We start from the raw sequence: 19,393 nt of genomic DNA on the forward strand, positions 1-19,393 counted from the left end.
ATCCACAAGTTGACAGAATCGAAGAAAACGACGATGGCGGTGATTAGTTTCGATGGAGCTGCATTGGACTGGTACCAGTCCAAAGAGGGACGAAAACCGTTTAAAGATGGGCAGGACTTAAAACAGAGGCTCTTGGTACGTTTTCGATCGTTGAGAGAAGGATCGATTTGCGGAAGGTTCTTGGCTATCAAGCAAGAGACGACGGTGGAGGCGTATCAGAATTTGTTTGACAAATTGGTGGCTCCATTACCACATCTTTCTAGTGAAGTGTTGGAGGAAACGTTTATGAATGGGCTTGCTCCATGGATCAACGCAGAGGTGGAATGTTGGGAACCGGTCGGGTTGGCGCAAATGATATCATTGGCCAAACGGGTTGAAGATCGTGAGAACGTTGCGATCGGAGGCGGGTCGGGCGAAGACATTGGAAGGTAAGATCCAAGCCTTGAATAGCACTAAAATAAATAGTGATGCCTCTCCCGAAGCAGCGGAACTAATGACTTTATTAGAAAGTCGAATTACCAACTTTTACACTAATTTTCAAGTGGATGAGATCGGTCGAGTGGTCTCAGTTGGAGATGGGATTGCACGTGTTTTATGGATTGAAGGAGATTCAAGCTGGGGAAATGGTGGAATTTGCAGCGGTGTGAAAGGAGGGAAAACTAGTGAATCGTTTCTGATGAGGACGATTACGCTGAGAAGGGTATCCACCGGGTAAATTGGAGGGAAGGATCATCCCAGAGATTAACGAACGCTGAATTTCAAGCTAAAAAAGAGAAGGGACTCTGTTTCAAGTGTAATGAAAGATATACTGTGGGACATCGTTGTAAAGGACGCGAACTCAGAGAGCTGAGATTGCTGGTGGTGCATGCATCAAGGGAAGAAATGGAACTGTACGAGGAGGACGACCTGAGAGAAGAGGTAATAGAATTGAAAATGTCGACCGTAGAAGAAAAAGTATCTACAGTAGCAGAACTCTCGTTGAATTCAGTTGTGGGATTGACCAATCCACAAACAATGAAGATCGAAGGGGAAATAAGGGGTGAGCCGGTCGTGGCACTGATCGATTGCGGAGCAACGCATAATTTCATATCTTAAGGATCAACGAAGGGATTGCTCTTGGAAATTACAGAAACTACAAATTATGGAGTGGTCTTGGGATCCGATTCGACGGTTAAAGGAAAGAGATTGTGTAAGAATGTGGAGATCACGATTGGAGAATGGAGAGTGAAGGATAGTTTCTTACCATTAGAGCTTGGGGGAGTGGACGTGATCTTGGGCATGCAATGGCTTCATTCGTTAGGGAAGACAAAGGTGGATTGGCGAAACTTAACTATGACCTTCGATCACAAGAATCGTAAGGTAACTCTCCAAGGTGACCCGAGTTTGACGAAGGCGAGAGTGAGTTTGAAGAATATGGTGAGATCGTGGACAGAGGAGGATCGGGGGTTTCTAATTGAATGTCGAATGATGGAAGGAGGAGTATCAATGGCTAAATGACAATAGAGGAAGTCTACACTATTTCGAAATCAATACCCACTTTGTTGCACAAGTTTGAGGATGTGTTTGAATGGCCAGAGGAGCTTCCTTCGCGAAGAAGTATTGAGCACCACATCCACCTAAAGGAGAGGACGAATCCAATCAATGTAAGACCGTATCGTTATGCTTATCAACAAAAAGCTGAAATGGAAAAACTAGTGGAAGAGATGTTGGATTCGGGGATTATAAGACCCAAGACAAGTTTGTATTCGAGCCCAGTATTGTTGGTGAGAAAGACGGATGGAGGCTGGCAATTTTGTATAGATTACAGAGCTCTAAGAAATGCAACTATTCCAGACAAATTTCCTATACCCATGGTAGAAGAATTGTTTGATGAACTGAATAGGGCAGAGTTATTTTCTAAGTTAGACTTTAAGTCTAGATATCATCAGATAAGAATGTATCCATGAAATATTGAGAAAACAACCTTTAGAACCCATGAAGACCATTATGAGTTTTTGGTAATACCTTTGGACTAATCAATGCTCCTTCCACCTTTCGAGCTTTGATGAACACCATCTTTAAACCATACCTACGACATTTCGTCTTAGTTTTCTTCGATGACATATTGGTGTACAGCAAGAATTTGGAAGATCACTTGCAACACCTGGAAGTAGTACTAGCTATTCTGAGGGAGAACAAATTATATGCTAATTGTAAGAAGTGTCAGTTTGCTAAGGAGCGCGTGGAATATTTGGGATATATAATCTCGAAAAAGGGAGTGGAGGTGGATACGAAGAAGGTAAGAGCTATATTGGAGTGGCCAACGCTCTAGACTATCAAAGAGATACAGGGATTCTTAGGGTTGTCAGGAATAGGCGTTTTGTGCAAAATTATGGGAGTATAGCAGTTCCATTGACTTATACTGAAAGGAGGGGCATTCCAATCGTTAGAAAAGGCTCAGAAAGCATTTGAAAAGTTGAAAAATGCTATGATGACGTTGCTCATGCTAGCATTACCGGATTTTAGTTTGCCTTTTGAGGTGCAGACTGATACTTTAGGTTATGGAATCGGAGCTGTGCTAGTACAACAAAAACGTCCGATTGCCTTCTATAGTCATACTTTATCTATGAGAGATCGAGCCAAGCCGGTGTACGAAAGAGAGCTACTGACGGTGGTCATGGCTGTGTAGAGGTGGAGACCATATTTGTTGGGGAGAAAGTTTGTGATCAAGACGGACCAGAAGGCGCTGAAATTTTTGTTGGAACAGAGGACCATACAACCGCAACATCAAAAGTGGGTTGTGAAGCTGTTGGGGTATGACTTTGAAGTGATTTACCGACCTAGACTTGAAAATGGAGCAACATATGCATTATCACAAGTAGAATCCAATGTTTAGCTCACGAACTTGACTGCCCCTACGCTGCTAGACATAGCAGCCATCCAAAGAGAAGTTGAACGAGATGCTAAATTATAGGATATCAAAGCCAGGGTGCTACAGAAGGAAGATTTTCCTTTACAGCAAGGAGTGTTGAAATATAAAGGGAGGTTAGTACTATCCAAAACATCTATTTTAATTCCTACTATTTTACACACATACCATGTTTCATTGTTTGGTGGCCATTCTGGTTTTTTGAGGATTTATAAACGTTTATCAAGGGAGTTGTATTGGGAGGGAATGAAGAAGGATTAAAGAAATACGTAGAGGAATGCATGGTTTGTCAAAGAAACAAGACTTTGGCTCTGTCTCCAGCAGGATTATTGATGCCACTAACAATTCCTGATATAGTTTGGGCTGACATCTCAATGGATTTTATAGAGGGATACCAAAGGCCAAGGGTCATGATGTAATCCTAGTTGTGGTGGACAAATTGAGTAAGTATGGACATTTTTTGGTCTTAAAACATCCCTTGAGTACTGAAGTTGTAGCTAATGTGTTTCGTAGGAAAGTAGTTAAGCTACCTGGGATTCCAAAGTCCATTGTATCTGATCGAGACAAGGTGTTTGTGAGTGATTTCTAGCAGGAACTTTTCCGTCTCTCAGGTACTAAACTACATCGAAGTACGGCTTATCATCCACAATCTGACGGGCAAACTGAGGTAGTTAATCCCAGTGTGGAGATGTACTTGCGTCTTTTGTGGAGAACGGCCAAATGAATGGATTAATTAATTGCATTAGGCTGAATATTGGTATAATACCACATATAATGCGTCGACTGGAATGACCCCCTTTTAGATTGTATATGGACGACTGCCTCCTTCCTTGATTTATTATGGTGATACTTGTACTTCAAATGCTACCTTAGACCAGCAACTGAGGGATAGGGACGAGGTTTTACGTGTTCTCAAGGAACATTTGCGAGTGGCTCAAGACAAAATGAAGAAATATGCTGAAAAGAAGAGACGTGATGTGGAGTTTCAGGTGGGAGATTGAGTTTTATTGAAGCTCGGGCCTTATAGACAATTTTTTGTACGACAACAGCGGTATGTGAAGTTGTCTCCCAAGTACTTTGGGCCGTATAAAGTCGTTGAAAGGATTGGGATGGTTGCCTACAAGTTGGAACTTCCTCCAACAGCAGTCATACACCTTATTTTTCACGTATCACAGTTGAAAAAAGTGGTGGGACAATAGTGTGAAGCTCAAACAATGGACCCATTGGTCAATGAGAGTCATAAATGGTTGACTGAACCAAAAGAGGTGTTGGGATATCGTCCTCATGCTTCACACAATGGACAAGAAGTTTTGGTGAAATGGAAGGGTTTGCCAAGGCATGAGGCAACCTAGTAGATAGTGGATGGTTTTCAAAAACAATTCCCGACTTTTTACCTTGAGGACAAGGTAAATGTGGAGGGGGAGGTAATGATAGACCACCAATATTATTTCAGTATCAAAGGAGGAAGAGTAAGGGTAATATGGGAAAATTTAGAAAAGAGGAAGGCACTTCAGTTAGGGAGATGGGGACCACGTCTACTGGTGGACTAGTTAGGAAACTGATGATATGTTAAAACGAGGAGGAAAGAGAACTGGGGAGTTCTTAGTGAATATTTGGGGTAGTCGATAGTGAGGTTTAAGCTTTGCTCTCGCCTGTGAGAGGAAGCAGGCTAGCTTTCTTTACTTTCAGTTCTTGTACTCTCACAATTCAACTTGAATATAATAAAATCTCCAATCCTAGTTTGGTATTCTATCACTTTGCTTCCTTTATGTTCTTCCCAAAAGAAATTTTGCATAATTCTTTCTAATGTAGATATCACTTTTTCTCTGGCATTGCAAATAAGGACATATAATAAGTTGGAAGATTGGAGAGAACTGAGTTGCATAAAGTAGCTCTTCCTCCTCTTGACAGGTTAAATCTTTTCCATTTATCCAGTTTTTTATGAACCTTATCTATCACTAGCTGCCAAAATGAAACTTGCTTTGGATAACCCCCCTAGAAAACCAAGATAAATAAAAGGCAGCATTTCAGCCTTACAATTTAGCAAACCAGCCATTTGCAACAGTTCACTTTCATCTATGTTGACTCCAGTTAAGGTTGATTTTTTCCAATTCACCTTTTGCTCTGAGCACCATTCAAAAAGATTAATGGCCTCTTTCAGTTTCAATAACATTCCGTTATCATATTTGCAAAAAATAAGAGTGCTGTCTACAAATTGATGTAATGGAACATGAATCTTCTCCTTTCCAACCACAAAACCTTCAAATAGGCCATTTCCATAAAGCTTGTCAAGAAGGGCACCCAACACTTTGCTGACTAGGAGGAAAATAAATGGTGACAAATGATCACCTTGTCTAATCCCCTAGACGCAAGAATACAACCTCGTGGTCTTCTGTTAATGATAATAGAGAATTTGGGATTTTTTATACAACCCAAAATCCAAGAGATCCAACGTGAGTCAAAATATTTTTAAACCATTACTTTCTCTAGAAAGTTCCAATCCATGCGGTCAACCGCTTTTTCCAGATCGAGTTTAAGAATCCATCCCTTTTTCTTTTTTACTTGATAATCTTCCACGACTTCATTAGCAATTAGCACTGGGTCTAATATTTGTCTACCTTCAATAAATGCATTTTGGGATGGGCCAATTATGATGTTCATGACCTTCTTCAATCTTTCTGCAAGGACTTTTGCAACTACCTTATAGGTTAAGGTAGTGAGGCTGATTGGTCTAAAATCCTTTACAAAGCTGCATCATCTTTTTTTTGAATTAAGCATATAAAGTTTTCTCTGACACATGCATTTTAATCTTCCATTTTCATGAGAATCTTCGAGAACCCCTTTAAAATTTTCTTTGGCCAAATACCTGAATCTAGAGAGGAACTCCATTATAAAACCATCCGAACCTGGGGCTTTATTCTTGCCAAGGGATTTTAAGGCCAAAAATATTTCAGCTTCTAAAAAATGAGCAATTAGCGTAGCATTCTGCGACTGGGTAACACATGACCAATTTAAAAATAACGATAAATATCTGTTAACAGTAAAAGATACAAACTAAATTAAACAGAGAAAATGAAAGCATTTCAATTCAAGCAAACGTCTTGAATGGAATAATTCGAGAAAGCCTTTGAATGAGAACAGCATGATAATGCAAGAAGATGAGCTAAATCCAAGCGAAAAGACCAAGAGGGTTTTATCTATCATGAAAAAAGCCTGCTAATTTCTTTCAACCCATATCCTAGATAGAAGAGCTTTGTTCACTATATTGGACCATAGGATCTACAAAGTATTTGCCAAAAGAGGGCCCACCAAATTCTAAAGAAAATTATCTTGATATGACTTTGCAAAGGACCTCTCAATTTGTCAAAGGTCTTTGGAAATCCAAAGATATGGAATGGAGGAAGAAGGATTAGAGGAAGGTAACACAGAGACCATTGGATGTAACTTGTTATTCGAGAGGCGATATATCCACAAAAATGGCACAAAGAGGCTCTAGGAAGCACAGATACTTTTAACTATGCAAAGAATCGGTATCAAATACGGATACGTACAGATACGTGGTAGATACGTGTCTGATACATGATTTAAAGTATCTGATTTTTTTTTTTTTAATTTTCAGATACGCATATCTGCTTCCAGATACGTGAAGAGGATACGTGGGTCAATTTTTTCTTCAAATTTAAGCCCAACCCACACCCCATTTTATTTTAGTGCATGTTTAGGAGAGATTTTAAAATCATCAAAAATCACTTTTTTCATTTTTAAAATCACTCGAAAACACTTTTAATTACTCAAAATTAATTTAGTTTTCAAATTTACACTTCTAAATGCAATTTTCATATCATCAAAATTAGTTTTGAAGGATTCAACATATTTCACGATGATTTTGAAAATGACAAAAGTGATTTCAACCGTTTTAAAATCACTTCAAAACATAAAAGTCCACTTAAATTAAGCAATCCAAAACAAAATAAATTAAAAATGATAAAAACATAAAAAAAATTTTAGAAAAAACCCGAAATGTAATTAAATCTTCATTCTTCCATTCTCTCTCACTATTAGAAATCATGATTCACACCCCCTTCATCCTCAATTTCAATCTTCAATCTTCATCTTGTCTTCTTTCCTACCATCTACTCTAGTCGCTCAACAATCACTCGACGTTACTAGATTTTTTTTTCAAGTTTTCATTCTCTTTTTTAGTCTATTTTAATCTAACTTAAAATAAGTACTATAGCAATTAATTAGACATTATATATATATACATACATACATACACGTATCTTCAACGTATCCGTATCTTAGTTTTTTAGAAATTGACGTATCCCCGTATCATATCGTATCCGTATCATGTATCTGTGTATGTGTTTCTTAGAAGAGGCTCCTCCCCATCCAGCAATCCTTCCATAGATCTTGTCTTTGTCTACAAAATCTCCCACATATCACTCATATTTTCTCTTTTTCCTCCAAAAAGCCTCTTGTTTCTTTCAAGACTGTTTTTCTACAAGTTTTCACCGCCACCATGAGAGTTTTGTCTTGCTTCTTAAAAGAGGCTTCATAAAGAAGTTGACAAAATGTAGGAGAGGACACTTTTGAAAAATACCAAAACAGCTCAAACACTTTCAACACTAATTGCCAAATCTGCCGAGCAAAGGAGCAAAGCAGTTGACAAAAAACAAGAAAGATAGCACGATAGTGAAAGATATGGTTGAGATTTCCAATACTCTATACTCCAGTAGCAAAGGACACACCAAAGGGGCATAAAACAAAATTATTGTTTCCTTTTTTAGTCTGTTTATAGTGTTTAATATATTGAGAAGAAAATGCAAGACCTCCTATCATTCACACATATGAAAGAAAGGGTAAAAAGGTAAAGACAGTGGCAACTGGCAAGGGAGAATTAGAGATGTAGGATCGTGGAAATTCAGTTACAAGGCTGGAGGTGGGCCATTTCTATGAGGTTTAAGTAGGGGTTTATGATACCATTTTAGGGTGTGGAGAATTTGGAGTTTGTGAAAGCTTTTGGAGAGGAAAGCGCTCTCGAGTCAGCCCTTATCAACTTCTTGCTTCTTTATTCTTGCTTTATTATCTTGTTATCTCTCTGTATTTCCTTTGCTTGTGAACTTTCTGAATATTGTAATAGTTGGCTGGGTATACTCGTGAATATCGTAACTCAAGGGAGATATTTTCCCCTGTTTCGTTCTTGTTGGATATTTTCCTGAGTGCAGAATTATTGATACCTAACAGAGAAATCCACAATAAGAAGAGATTTTATTTGGGCCTTTGCTCTTCCAAATTAGTTAGTTGTACTCTTCCTTTTGGATACCTTGACCACTAGAAAGTTTCTTGACAACTCCAAGAGTGTCATGATAATCAGAATATGGAACATCTGAAGATGCCCACTAATTCCAGTTTGCCCCTTGAGGTGGGCAAAGTATTTCCAAAAATTAGTAGAGGCAAGCAATACACATAATAAAAGGAGTGATTCATAACTATTATCATTTGGATTCCCTAAATTTATACTAAACAAAGGGAAAAGATTAATTTAAACCTCTAAACTGCACCAGCTGAATCAATTAAAATTAAAATCTTTCACAAGATTAGATCCTTTGGTAGTGACTTATGACTATTTTCACATGACTTCCATTTAAAATCAATTCAAATTACCTTGATAAAATTATTTTCTCCTGAAATTCCACCAATTTAGGAAGAAAAATTTTCACGTACTTCTTTCTAAGAAAAATATAGGAAGGGAAGATTTGATTTTCTATATCGAGGCACATAAGAGGTAAATGAGCAACTTTACAGTTCAATCTAGAAGCAATTGGCAGTAGCTTATTTTCATCTATATTAATGCCACACAAACCGGATTTTTCCCAATTAATCTTCTGACTTGAACTCCATTCAAACAACTCTAAGGTTTGTCTTAGTTTTGCAATCGTATCATCATCATACTTGCAAAAAATGAGAGTACCATCGGCAAATTGGAGGATGGAAACATGGATCTTCTCCTTTCCTACCACAAAACCTTCAAACATGGAAACATGGATCTTCTCCTTTCCTACCACAAAACCTTCAAACAGCCCGTTGCCATATACTTCTCCAAAAGTGCTCCCAAGACTTCGCTTACTAAAAGGAAAAGAAAGGGTGAAAAGGGGTCATCTTGTCTAAGTCCCCTAGTTGCAGTGATCCTTCCTCGTAGTCTTCCATTAATAAAAACTGAATATCTAGGGTTTCTAACGCAACCCAAAATCCAAGAAATCCATTTAGGGTCGAAGTTTTTGCAGCACATAATCTTTTCAAGAAAGTCCCATTCTACACGATCAAAAGCTTTCTTGAGATCCAATTTAAGGATCCAACCTCTTTTCTTCTTGGCCCGATATTCTTCCAAAACTTCATTTGCTATTAGGACATGATCGAGAATTTTTCTTCCCTTTATGAAGACACTTCGCGTCGGGAAAACGATAGATGGCATTATTTCTTGAAAAAGGAAACAAGCCTCTTCATTAAGATAATGAAAGACGATACAAGATGTTTGTGAAGACACTAAAACAAGACATAAGGATCAGCGAGTGCACTCGGACATCTCAACTAGGTTGACCTCTTTGGCACTCTCATCCTATCCTAAAAAGTAAGCCAAGAGCTACAACCCAATAATCATGCTGAATACAATGCAATATAAAGAAAATGAGAGCTGACACAAATACATAGGGACAAAATAAAATCAACATAGTGTAAAGTCTTGGGAAGCAAGTTTTTAGTGGAATAAAATCCATCCAACCTTCTACTATTGCCGATCTTAAATGCTGCCAATGGTTCAACTTTTAACCAAGTCCTTGATATATTAATAGATGGCATTATTTTCTTTTAATCTTTCTGCCAGAACTTTTGCAAATACCTTGTAAGTAGAAGTAGTGAGGTGATTGGTCTAAAGTCTTTGATAAAAACAGCATCAACTTTTTCCTGAATCAGACAAATGAAGATTTCTTGAATGCATGCATTTAATCTTCCATAATCATAAAACTGATCAAACGTCATGAAGTTTCCTTTTACCAAATCCCAAAATCTGAGAAGAAATTCAACTGTGAAGCTGTCGGGATCTGGAGCTTTGCTTTTTCCTAGAAAAGCCATTCTAATTTCCTCCTCTGTAAAATGAGTAGTGAGCAAACTGTTCTGGTTTGAGGTTACAGGAGGCCAATCAAAGTTGAGGGGGATGTATTGGGTTCCAAGTGAAGTCTTGTACAAAGATTCATAAAAGCCTAGAACAAGGCTTTCAATTTCCCGAAATGAGGTGGTTGGTACACCTTGATCGTTCATCAATTCCGTAATCAAATTTCTCCTCTCTTTTTTGCTGCCAAAAAACAATGGAAGAAGCCAGTTTTCATCGTCCAATCTGATCTAATTTAACTTACTTTTCTAAATTAGGTTCCTTTCTTCCTGCTTGTAAATGTTTAATAAATCTTCCTTCAAGGAAATTCTTCTATCGATGTCCAATTCGGATTGACTGATTCAGCCAGCTCGTCACATTTTTCAAGTTCTTTCAGCATCTCTTCTTCTATCTGTTTTTGCAACTCTACAAAATCAGCATGCCAAGCCTTCAAGGCAGATTTGACTTTTCTCAATTTTATATTAAGGACAAATCCAGCCCAACCGTTTACTCTTGTGTTTCCTAGGGCTCCTTCAACAATTTGAACACACTTTTGTTAAGTAACCAGCTGTTCCAAAACCTGAAAGGAAACGGACCCCAACTGAATGAACCAGCCTCAAGTAATAAAGGAAAATGGTCTGAAAAGATACGAGACTGTCGGCTGATTAGAGTATTTTGAAATAATTCATCCCATTCTTTAGTAATAAAGAAGCGGTCTAAAAGTGATCGAGACACCATCCTACCTTCATGTGACCAAGTAAATCTTCCATTTGAGAGAGGGATTCCCATGAGATTGACGGATTCAATGAAACTATTGACTTTTCTCATACCTTTCGTTACTCTGCCGAACGGGAATCTTTCTTGAGCTCAACAAGTAATGTTGAAATCACCCCAATACACCATGGCTCTATGCAATAATCTGCGAGGGAAGACAATTCTGGCCATACATATCTCCTTTCTTTGTAGCATTAGGACCATGCACGTTTGTAACCTTGAATCTTCTTGCAAGTTGTAATACATTTTACTGATAATGAATAGCCTCGAGTTTCTGAAACCATGATCTTGCTCTCATCCCACATTGTCAAAATGCCTCCTAACTTACCAAAAACTTCAACAAACTTCCAAACAGTGTCTTTAGAACTCCATAACAATTTGATAAAGGCTAAATCAAACCCAACTCCCTCCGATTCTTGAATGAGGACTAAATCCGGGTTGTTTTTTGAGGAATCTTTTGAGGGCCAATTGTTTGGGAACATCTCCACGTCCCCTTGTGTTCCAAGAAACAATCTTCATTATAGAACAAACAGTAAGACAATTGCGGCCAAGAAGGCAAGGAAAAATGACAGCCCAAAACAAGTCCACCGGTCTTGGATTATGGACTTAAGGTGGTCAGGAATATCGGAAAAAGGCAAAGAGGGCAGGGACTTGGATTACCATCATCCTTTTCAATCAATTCCCTATAATATGGATCTGACCAGTGAAAGTTTTCCATTTATCTTTTGTAGTCTAGAACAAAGCCTTCAAATCATCTCCAAAATTATCATTAGGCAGTGGAACCTCTTGGTCAACTTCTTCCCCAAAGTTTTTTGAATCCTCACTACTTGCACTGACTACCGAATCACTGTCTAATTTGGACCTCCTGTTATCAAGAGATTGGACTTATGCTTGGACGCAGCATTCCTCCAAGAAATCAGGGTTAACACTATACTTATCTGGGACAAGGCTTAAACAATCTTGAAGCTCTCTTCAAGTGTTGCGGGCTAAATTTTTTGTTTTTTGATGAGGAGCCGACTTTTGAATCCAACGGTTCTATTAACTCATTAGGTGAAGAGCTGTCAGGGGTATTCAAAACTCCAGAAGGCTTGGAGACAGATGGCCGGTGAGGAACTCCGGATGGAATGTCAAGAGGCACAAACTTAACAGCTTTTAGTGCTGACAATGAATTTTCTCCTGGTGCATCTATTGGCTTAGCAACATTTTTCTCTCTCCTAATTATAGTTCTCTTCAACTACCTCTTTCGTGTTCTCACCTGAATGACTTACCTTTGTTTTCTTCTTCAGGTCCGGCAAGATAACCGCCACCAAAGGATATGTTTGAAGATTTTCCGAAAGAGTATGATTCGTGTTTAGAACTTGGTGCATTGATTGAGAAACGTTCTTGACTAGAGCCATAAAGGAATCCCTTGCATTGTTCGGCATTTTCTGAGATATTTCAAGGAATTTCCAATCTGGATTTATCGAGTTCGAATCAATATCTTCATCTTGTAAAACAAGATTCAATCGCACTAAGTCAATGGGATTTGAAAAATCTTTAACATAAAGATCACCGTGAGTAATCTTAGAAGCTTCCATTAATTCAATATCACCAAAGTTTAAAAACATGTTGCCTCTGTTTCCGTCCTTAAATCTCGATAGTTGCTGGCAAGAAACTGCACAGGTTCCTTTTAACACAGATCTTAGCTTTGAAACAGTCTAGGAGGTTCAGCATTTCTGAGGAAATACTTTCAAGGCACTCCAATAGCTTCAGAAGTGTTTCTGCTCCAATAATCTAATAAAAGGTTTCTTATCGACAACCATCCCCCATAGCCTTTCATGAACACTGGCCTGCTGTGATTGAACCTATTCCACTTTTCAAACAGTAGGTGAAAGGTGCCACAGACTTGCCATTTACCTGGATTTTCAATTAAATCTTCCAATCCAGCCTTCATCTATTTTAATCAGAGCCTTATCCGCGAACAGAGGATTGAAAATTACTTTAGTGTTGAAAAATGTTTCCATTGTTTAAGCAATCTTCTTCCACTCATCAAATGCAAACAACCTTGAGACAATCCATAGATTAATAGAGTCTTCTTTAAAAACATCAGATTTCTTTTGAACCCAAAAAAGGTTCTTGCTCTGTTTTGCCATGGCTGAAACAGGGGCCTTCATTATTTCCTATGTTTTTCCTTGCTCTGTTTTGTTAGGTATGAAAAAGAGGACTGTGAGTAGCTTAAATTCTTCACAATATCTGCATAGCTCGAGTTTTGCGTCTTTGAGGTTTGGTGCTTTATTGGGATTTTACCATTTTTTGGAGCTTCTACTTCCTGCTGTTGCAGATAATTGAGCTTATCGTGTTCTCATTTCTGGAGGAAGTTTTTCAACATGTCTAAAAGAGCATGCCACCCTTGCTGCGATGGACCTTCTGGCACGTGAATGAAGTATCGACCTCCATAAACCGGCCAAACAACACATCTCATAACCCATCTTGAGTTATCTCTGAATTTTGAAAGCCTTATTGTCCCTGCATCATTGCGCTCATTGCTTCTAAATCACAACAAAAAGTTTGGACCCTTTACTAATTTCGAGAAGTTAAACGATAATGCATATAAAATAGGACTCCCAGCATCATTCAACATCCGCAACACATTCAATGTAACAGACATCTTTCCTTATCATGTTCTAATGAGTTCAAGCTTTGAACTTAAACTCGAGGACAAGTTTAATTTTAAGGGGGCCGAGTTGATGTAGGGGTATCAAGGTCATTTTGGATATTTCTTGTATTTGACCTATTGTATACTCTTACTTTTAATAATTTCAGTTTTTAATTTTAGTTTAGGTGTGAAACCACCCTTCCCCTTAGGGTCTATTTAAAAGAGTTTAAGATTAGTTAGTTATTTAGGTGTATACAAGCCCTTTCCCTTTAGGCCTATTTAAAGGGAACTTAGCTATCATTTTGTCTCATTAATAAAAAAACTTCTACTTCAAGAATCCTTCTAGAATTCTCCAAGACTCTAGTCTTGATCCAATCTTTTCTTTAATTTGGAGGCATGGAATATATTATGTATTTACAAGGCCCCTAGTTAGAAATGTATTGGGATAATTAGTATGATGAGTAGTAAGGGGCATTCTAGTAATTAGATACTAAGTATGTTAGATTTTTTGGTTATAAATAGTATGAGAGAGTATGGCTAGGGCTGTGAAGAATTTTGTGGTGATTTCCTAATTGGAAATTTGGGAGAGGATTCTCGGCCCTCTAAAATGTGTTGAGGTATATTGTGGTTTCTTTATTGATATTACAATATAATTTTATGTTTTAGTTTTCTTGTTTGTTCTTTGTGTTCTTGAGTTCTCTTGTTAGGAGGTATCCTAACAAATTGGTATCAAAGTCATTCATGGAACACCAATTTTAGAAATGAATCGTGATCGGTTGAATGAGACACTATTGGAGATAGAGAGGGATGTGAAAGCATTGCAAGAGAGGCTCCTTGAGAATCTCTACAAAGAGATAAGAAAGAGGGGAGAGAAAATTAGCATATATCAAAGCAAAGAAAGAAGAATCAGCAAAGGAAATATAGAGAAGCAGGAAACAACTACAATGCGACTCAAATCTGAAACTTCCAGTGAGCTTATAATTGAAAGCTCATATGTGGAAGGATCTTCACAAATGTTGAAAGGCATCAAAGAAGGAATTTGTGCCAACAAGCTCCATTGAGGGGAAATGGGCAACGGATATAGAGGAGGGGATGCAATCGATTTTTTTTTGGGTAAAAGAAATAATTCATTAATGTGAAATAAGGGAGAACCCCAAGAATTACAAGGGATTACAGGAGAGAAAGTCAATTACTAACTAAAAAGAATAAGCTGAAATGAACAAATGGTAATTGGTTTTACACCAAGAGAAAGTACAGACAATACAAGTTCCATAAAACAAGGAAAAGAGGAAAAAGAATTATGAAATAGCCGTCTGTTCCTCTCATTCCATAAGCTCCAAAAGAAAGCACGAATAATGGCCAACCAAGTTGTCTTCCTAGTACCACCAAAAGGATGACCCACCAGCAATGATGCCAAAATGTTAGAGATGCTATTAGGGCTAGTATAGGACAATCCAAAAGCAAACAAAACAATATCCCAAAAACTAGCAGCAAAGGAACAGTGCAAAAACAAATGAACCCGCATTTCAACATGCCTACAACACATATGACACCAAGGGGGAGAGAGACATATAAGGCAAACGGCGGTGCAAACAGTCAACAGTATTGATGGCACCCAGCTAAGCTCCCAAAGAAAGATTTTAATCTTTTTTGGATATCTATCTTTCCAAATCACGGAATAAAGATTAGATTGAGTTAAATCCATAGCACCCACTAAATCAGTCATACGAGATTTAACAATAAATTTAGAAAAATGATCAAGTGGCCAGAACCAAGAATCAGGGGAGGAGCGCAAAGTGACAGAGGCCAAATAAAGAGATAAAGAGGCCCATTCAAAAATCTTCAACACAGTAAGATTACACCGTAAATTTAAATTCCAAGTAGAAGTAAAAGGAACCCAGACATTTGCCACAGAAACCTCCGCTTGTTGTGCAATTCAGAAAAGCCGCGGATATGTTATGGCAAGAACACCACAACTAAGCCAAGAGCCATGTCAAGAAGACGTAGAAACTCAATCACCAATTCGACGACTAATACGAGTCATAGCCAAATCAATATACTAACAAATGAAACGCCAAGGAGCTTTAGAAGAACCTCGAGATATAGGAGAGGGCCAATTACAATTAAAGGAATAATATTTAGCCACAATAAGATTCCTCCATAAGGTATCATACTCTGTTAAGAAACGCCAAGTCCACTTAGTGAGAAGGGCAGAATTATGATGCTTAAAATTACTAATGCCAACACAACCTAATAACTAAAGCCGTTGAGAAATAACCTAGTTCACATTATGCATACCACCAACACCTCCAGAACCCTCCCAAAAAAAAATCACGAACCAACTTGTCAAGGTGACTAATGATAGAGGAAGGAGCCCGAAACAAAGACAAATAATAAGTAGGGGACTAGAAAGCAGTGTTTTCAAAGCGCAAGGCGCACCTCAAGGCGTCAAGTCCCTTGATTGCATCAAGGCAAGAGGCGAGAGGCGACAAAAAGGTGACGCTCAAGCGAAGCGAGGCGCAATAAATAAATAAATAAATAATATATGTAGAAGAACATAAGTTTATATACATAGAAGAAGAACATAAGTTTATATACAAATGACAAAGCCTCAAAGATTAATAATAGTAATCTATTTTTTTTTGAAAGGAAACAATTCATTGATATAAGAGAATAGTGAGCAAAAGCCCAAAGTACAAGAGGGTTACAATGAGCTAAATAACAACCGAACACCAAACGGATCAGCTAGCGCACCCGGACATCTCAACTAGGTTGACACCCTCTTAGCGCCCTCATCACATCCAAAAACAAACTAAGACTAGCTTATAAATAAATGAAAAGCGCAAAGCATTACACTCCCTGAAAAGAACAAACACCAGGGCAAAAACATAAACAAACGGTCTGAAAAATCAAAGAAAACTGCTAGCTGCTAAAGAGACTAAAAACCATCAGTTGAGAGGGAGGCAAACACCCTCCAATTGAGATTGAATTCTGATAAACTGTAGACATTAAAGTGCTTAGAGAGGATACACCAAGAAGAAGCAAGCCGACGGGCTGATTCGAATCGATCTTAGCAACCAAGAGCTTTATCATGGAACACCCTTTGATTTCTTTCAAACCAAAGAAACTGCCCACTAGCATGAATCTTGTAGTGCAGATCGTGTTTGAAACTGCCCAAGATTCTTTGGATAAATCTTGTTGTTGTGTTTAAAAATGATTATTGAGATTATTCATACGAAAATTTTCTTTTCTCTAAATTTAAAGTGAGAGCCATCTCAAACACTTCAATAGTATTCATGATATTTTCTAAAGCTTGATTGCCATCCACACCTAATTGAAGAATATCATCTGCAAATTGCAATATGTGAAAGTAAAATTGCAAAAAGTTGTGAAATGGTACCTCGAAATAGTGTCAGATAACTGCTTTGAAATCACAGGTGCTGCTTCAGCTGGTCTCCCAGGCCTAACAATTGGAGAGCATATTGGAGGCATGTGGAAATCAATAGCTAGAAAAAGATAGACTCGATATCAGCAAGATGTGTAGGATGTTATCATAAATATTACGATGAACAATGATAAAAAAAATATCTAGCAATTGACAATGGCCAACCTATGCAACCCTCATCCGGTGACTCTATAAAAGGCGTCATTACTTCCATCTTAATAGCAGCCAACATTGTCTGCACTATATCAAAATAAGAACAAACCATCACAAAACCCTAGCACATATGATAAGGTTAAGTGTGGAGGCACTCACCGTCGAACCAATCTTAGCCAGGGCTGACCCATTTGCAGATGATACTGGTCCTAAATTCACACGATACCCAAATTGAGTTTTGAGTGTCAAATCAATCAAGCGAACTCAAGATGATAACACAACGTGGCAATGGTAAGATAAGAAATGGCAAATTACTGAAAACCAAAGCCTAAAACTAACCAAGAGCAATGGTTGTGTCTCTAGCTTTTCCCAGACCTCTTCCATCAGGACGTATTGATTCCGCAAGATGGCGCTCATAAAACTGAATTGGAAACAGTCGTCTAAAAGCATCAACTTCCATTTCTGACGACAAGTCGCCAGAAGCAGCATTTGGCAGTCCCATTGTTTGTACTCTTATCTGTTTTACAGAAATTGGAAACCAGTTGTAATTTGAAATCTTGATTTTAAAATGATAAAGCAAAAAAAAAAAAAAAAAACAATTCCAAATAGGTCGGAGCGGCGGCGCTCGGCTGTTGGCGGTGCAACGGTGGCGACATTGTGCAAAGAAAAGATTTTAAAGAGAGAAAGAGACGGTAGAGAAGCTCTCACAGGCGGTTGACGGCGGGCAGAGGCGGCGCGGATGCGAGGGCGGGCGGCGGGGGCAGAGCGGCTCCGAGCAGCGGACGGCGGCGAGGGGGTTCGCGTGAGAGAGAGAGAGAGAGGCAAGGTGGGGGTCTCTCCGCGCGGCGTTCGTGAAGCAAAGATGAAGTTTCACAATTTTTTCCCCCACTCGGACACACTTAACCTAGATTTACTCACTTAACATACATTAAAAAATACAATGTTGGTTTTGAGATTTGAGTTTGAAGTCTATTTAGTAGGTTTTAAAACATACATTTTAGCCCATGGGTATTCCATGTAATAAAAAGTTGTGTAATTTTGTTTGAAAAGTTATTTGAATTGAGTTTGATCGCTTTTATTTATGCATTTTGCAATAGTAATATGATTGTCATGGAGTATGTTTACCATGCACTTATAATTCAATGGGTAGAGTATTCAAAATAATAAAATTGTTAGTAAATAAAATCAGGTTTGTTATTGTCAAAATATTAATTACTTAAAATTAATGAATTTGAGATTAAGGGCTAAAAAGTCAATAATATCACCATTTTCACGATGACAAACCACTGAATAAAAATAACTTCAAATATATATAACCATAACAATACATGATGATCAAGAATTGATTTCAATATTAAGTACACATGTAACACAATCCTAGCACATATTTTTCTTATACTTCTCCCCTTTGGAATCATAAAAAAAGAACAATTAAGAAAAATGAATAAATGTACAAGTGTTGTTCGAGTTTATGCCCTAAATTTCTTGGTTTTATAGTTTGTAAATTGTATTTTTACAAAAAGATTATTTATTTAATAAATAAGTATTATTTTATTTGACATTTAGTTGCATTAACCCAAAACCAATAAACTAAGATCCAAGGTTATTAGATGAAGCTTAAACATATATGTGGAGGCATACAAGTAGATCATGTTTAAGTAATAACCTGAATGGTCTTGTTGGATTGTATCAACACGCAGCGGAAGCGACAAGGATCAATAAGCATTCTAATTCATTAACTTTAGCAGAAACAAAAGCATGCTCTAACAGAAATAAATGGGTTTCAAGTCATACCTTTGTAGAAATCTTGAAATCTCGATTTTCAACTGTAAATCTCTCCAAATCTTTGTGTAGAGCACCACATGATCTTCCCCACTATTCTCTTGGAGCTCTAGATTGAGTTGTGGGACTCAAAATAAGTTGGAATCAAGAGAACTTGGAGGATAACTCACAGCAACAACCCACTTGAAGAACTCCTTCTTCAACCGAATTTTTCAGCAAAAAATCAACTGATTGCATGCCTCAAATTCACTCCAATCTCCTCAATATATTGCAGACCATCATGCAATAAAAATGGTTGCATGAGATGCAGTTCATGTTTGGAGTAATTAAAGCTTAAAGAGAGTGGGTTATGGGTGAGCTACTTGAAGATGATAATGGAAAAACCATTTTTCCATTTTTGTGTTTTTCAATTTACAAATTCCAAATTTGATTTTAGAAAAAAATAAATTTATTTCACAAATAAAAATTTATTAATTTTACAAATTAGTTTCATGAATTAATTTTCTAATAAAATTAATAAATAATTATTTAAACAATTTAAACAATTCT

At 37.7% G+C, this 19,393-nt stretch overlaps 1 protein-coding gene across 6 annotated transcripts in view; it reads right to left on the bottom strand.

Moving 5' to 3' along the window:
• The window catches only part of LOC120069453 (exosome complex component RRP43), a 45,886-nt gene extending 27,897 nt beyond the window's left edge, over positions 1-17,989 (bottom strand). Inside the window, exons 1-5 of one of the 6 annotated variants that reach the window (XR_005479535.1) lie at positions 17,771-17,988; positions 17,402-17,579; positions 17,222-17,271; positions 17,075-17,144; positions 16,865-16,970 (exon numbers count right to left, since the gene is read on the bottom strand). Coding sequence is in view for 4 of the 6 variants with exons in the window: in XM_039021216.1 (XP_038877144.1) it covers positions 16,865-16,970; positions 17,075-17,144; positions 17,222-17,271; positions 17,402-17,564 (389 nt within the window). In the remaining 2 variants the exon portion in view is untranslated. Of the gene's footprint in view, positions 1-16,864; positions 16,971-17,074; positions 17,150-17,221; positions 17,272-17,401; positions 17,580-17,770 lie in introns of those variants that run through there. The other 5 variants (XR_005479536.1, XM_039021216.1, XM_039021218.1 and 2 more) reach the window with 5 other exon arrangements.
• Between the last annotated feature and the right edge of the window lie 1,404 nt (positions 17,990-19,393).

This window comes from Benincasa hispida, unplaced genomic scaffold (genome assembly GCF_009727055.1).
Source record: "Benincasa hispida cultivar B227 unplaced genomic scaffold, ASM972705v1 Contig398, whole genome shotgun sequence".
Classification (NCBI taxonomy): domain Eukaryota; kingdom Viridiplantae; phylum Streptophyta; class Magnoliopsida; order Cucurbitales; family Cucurbitaceae; genus Benincasa; species Benincasa hispida.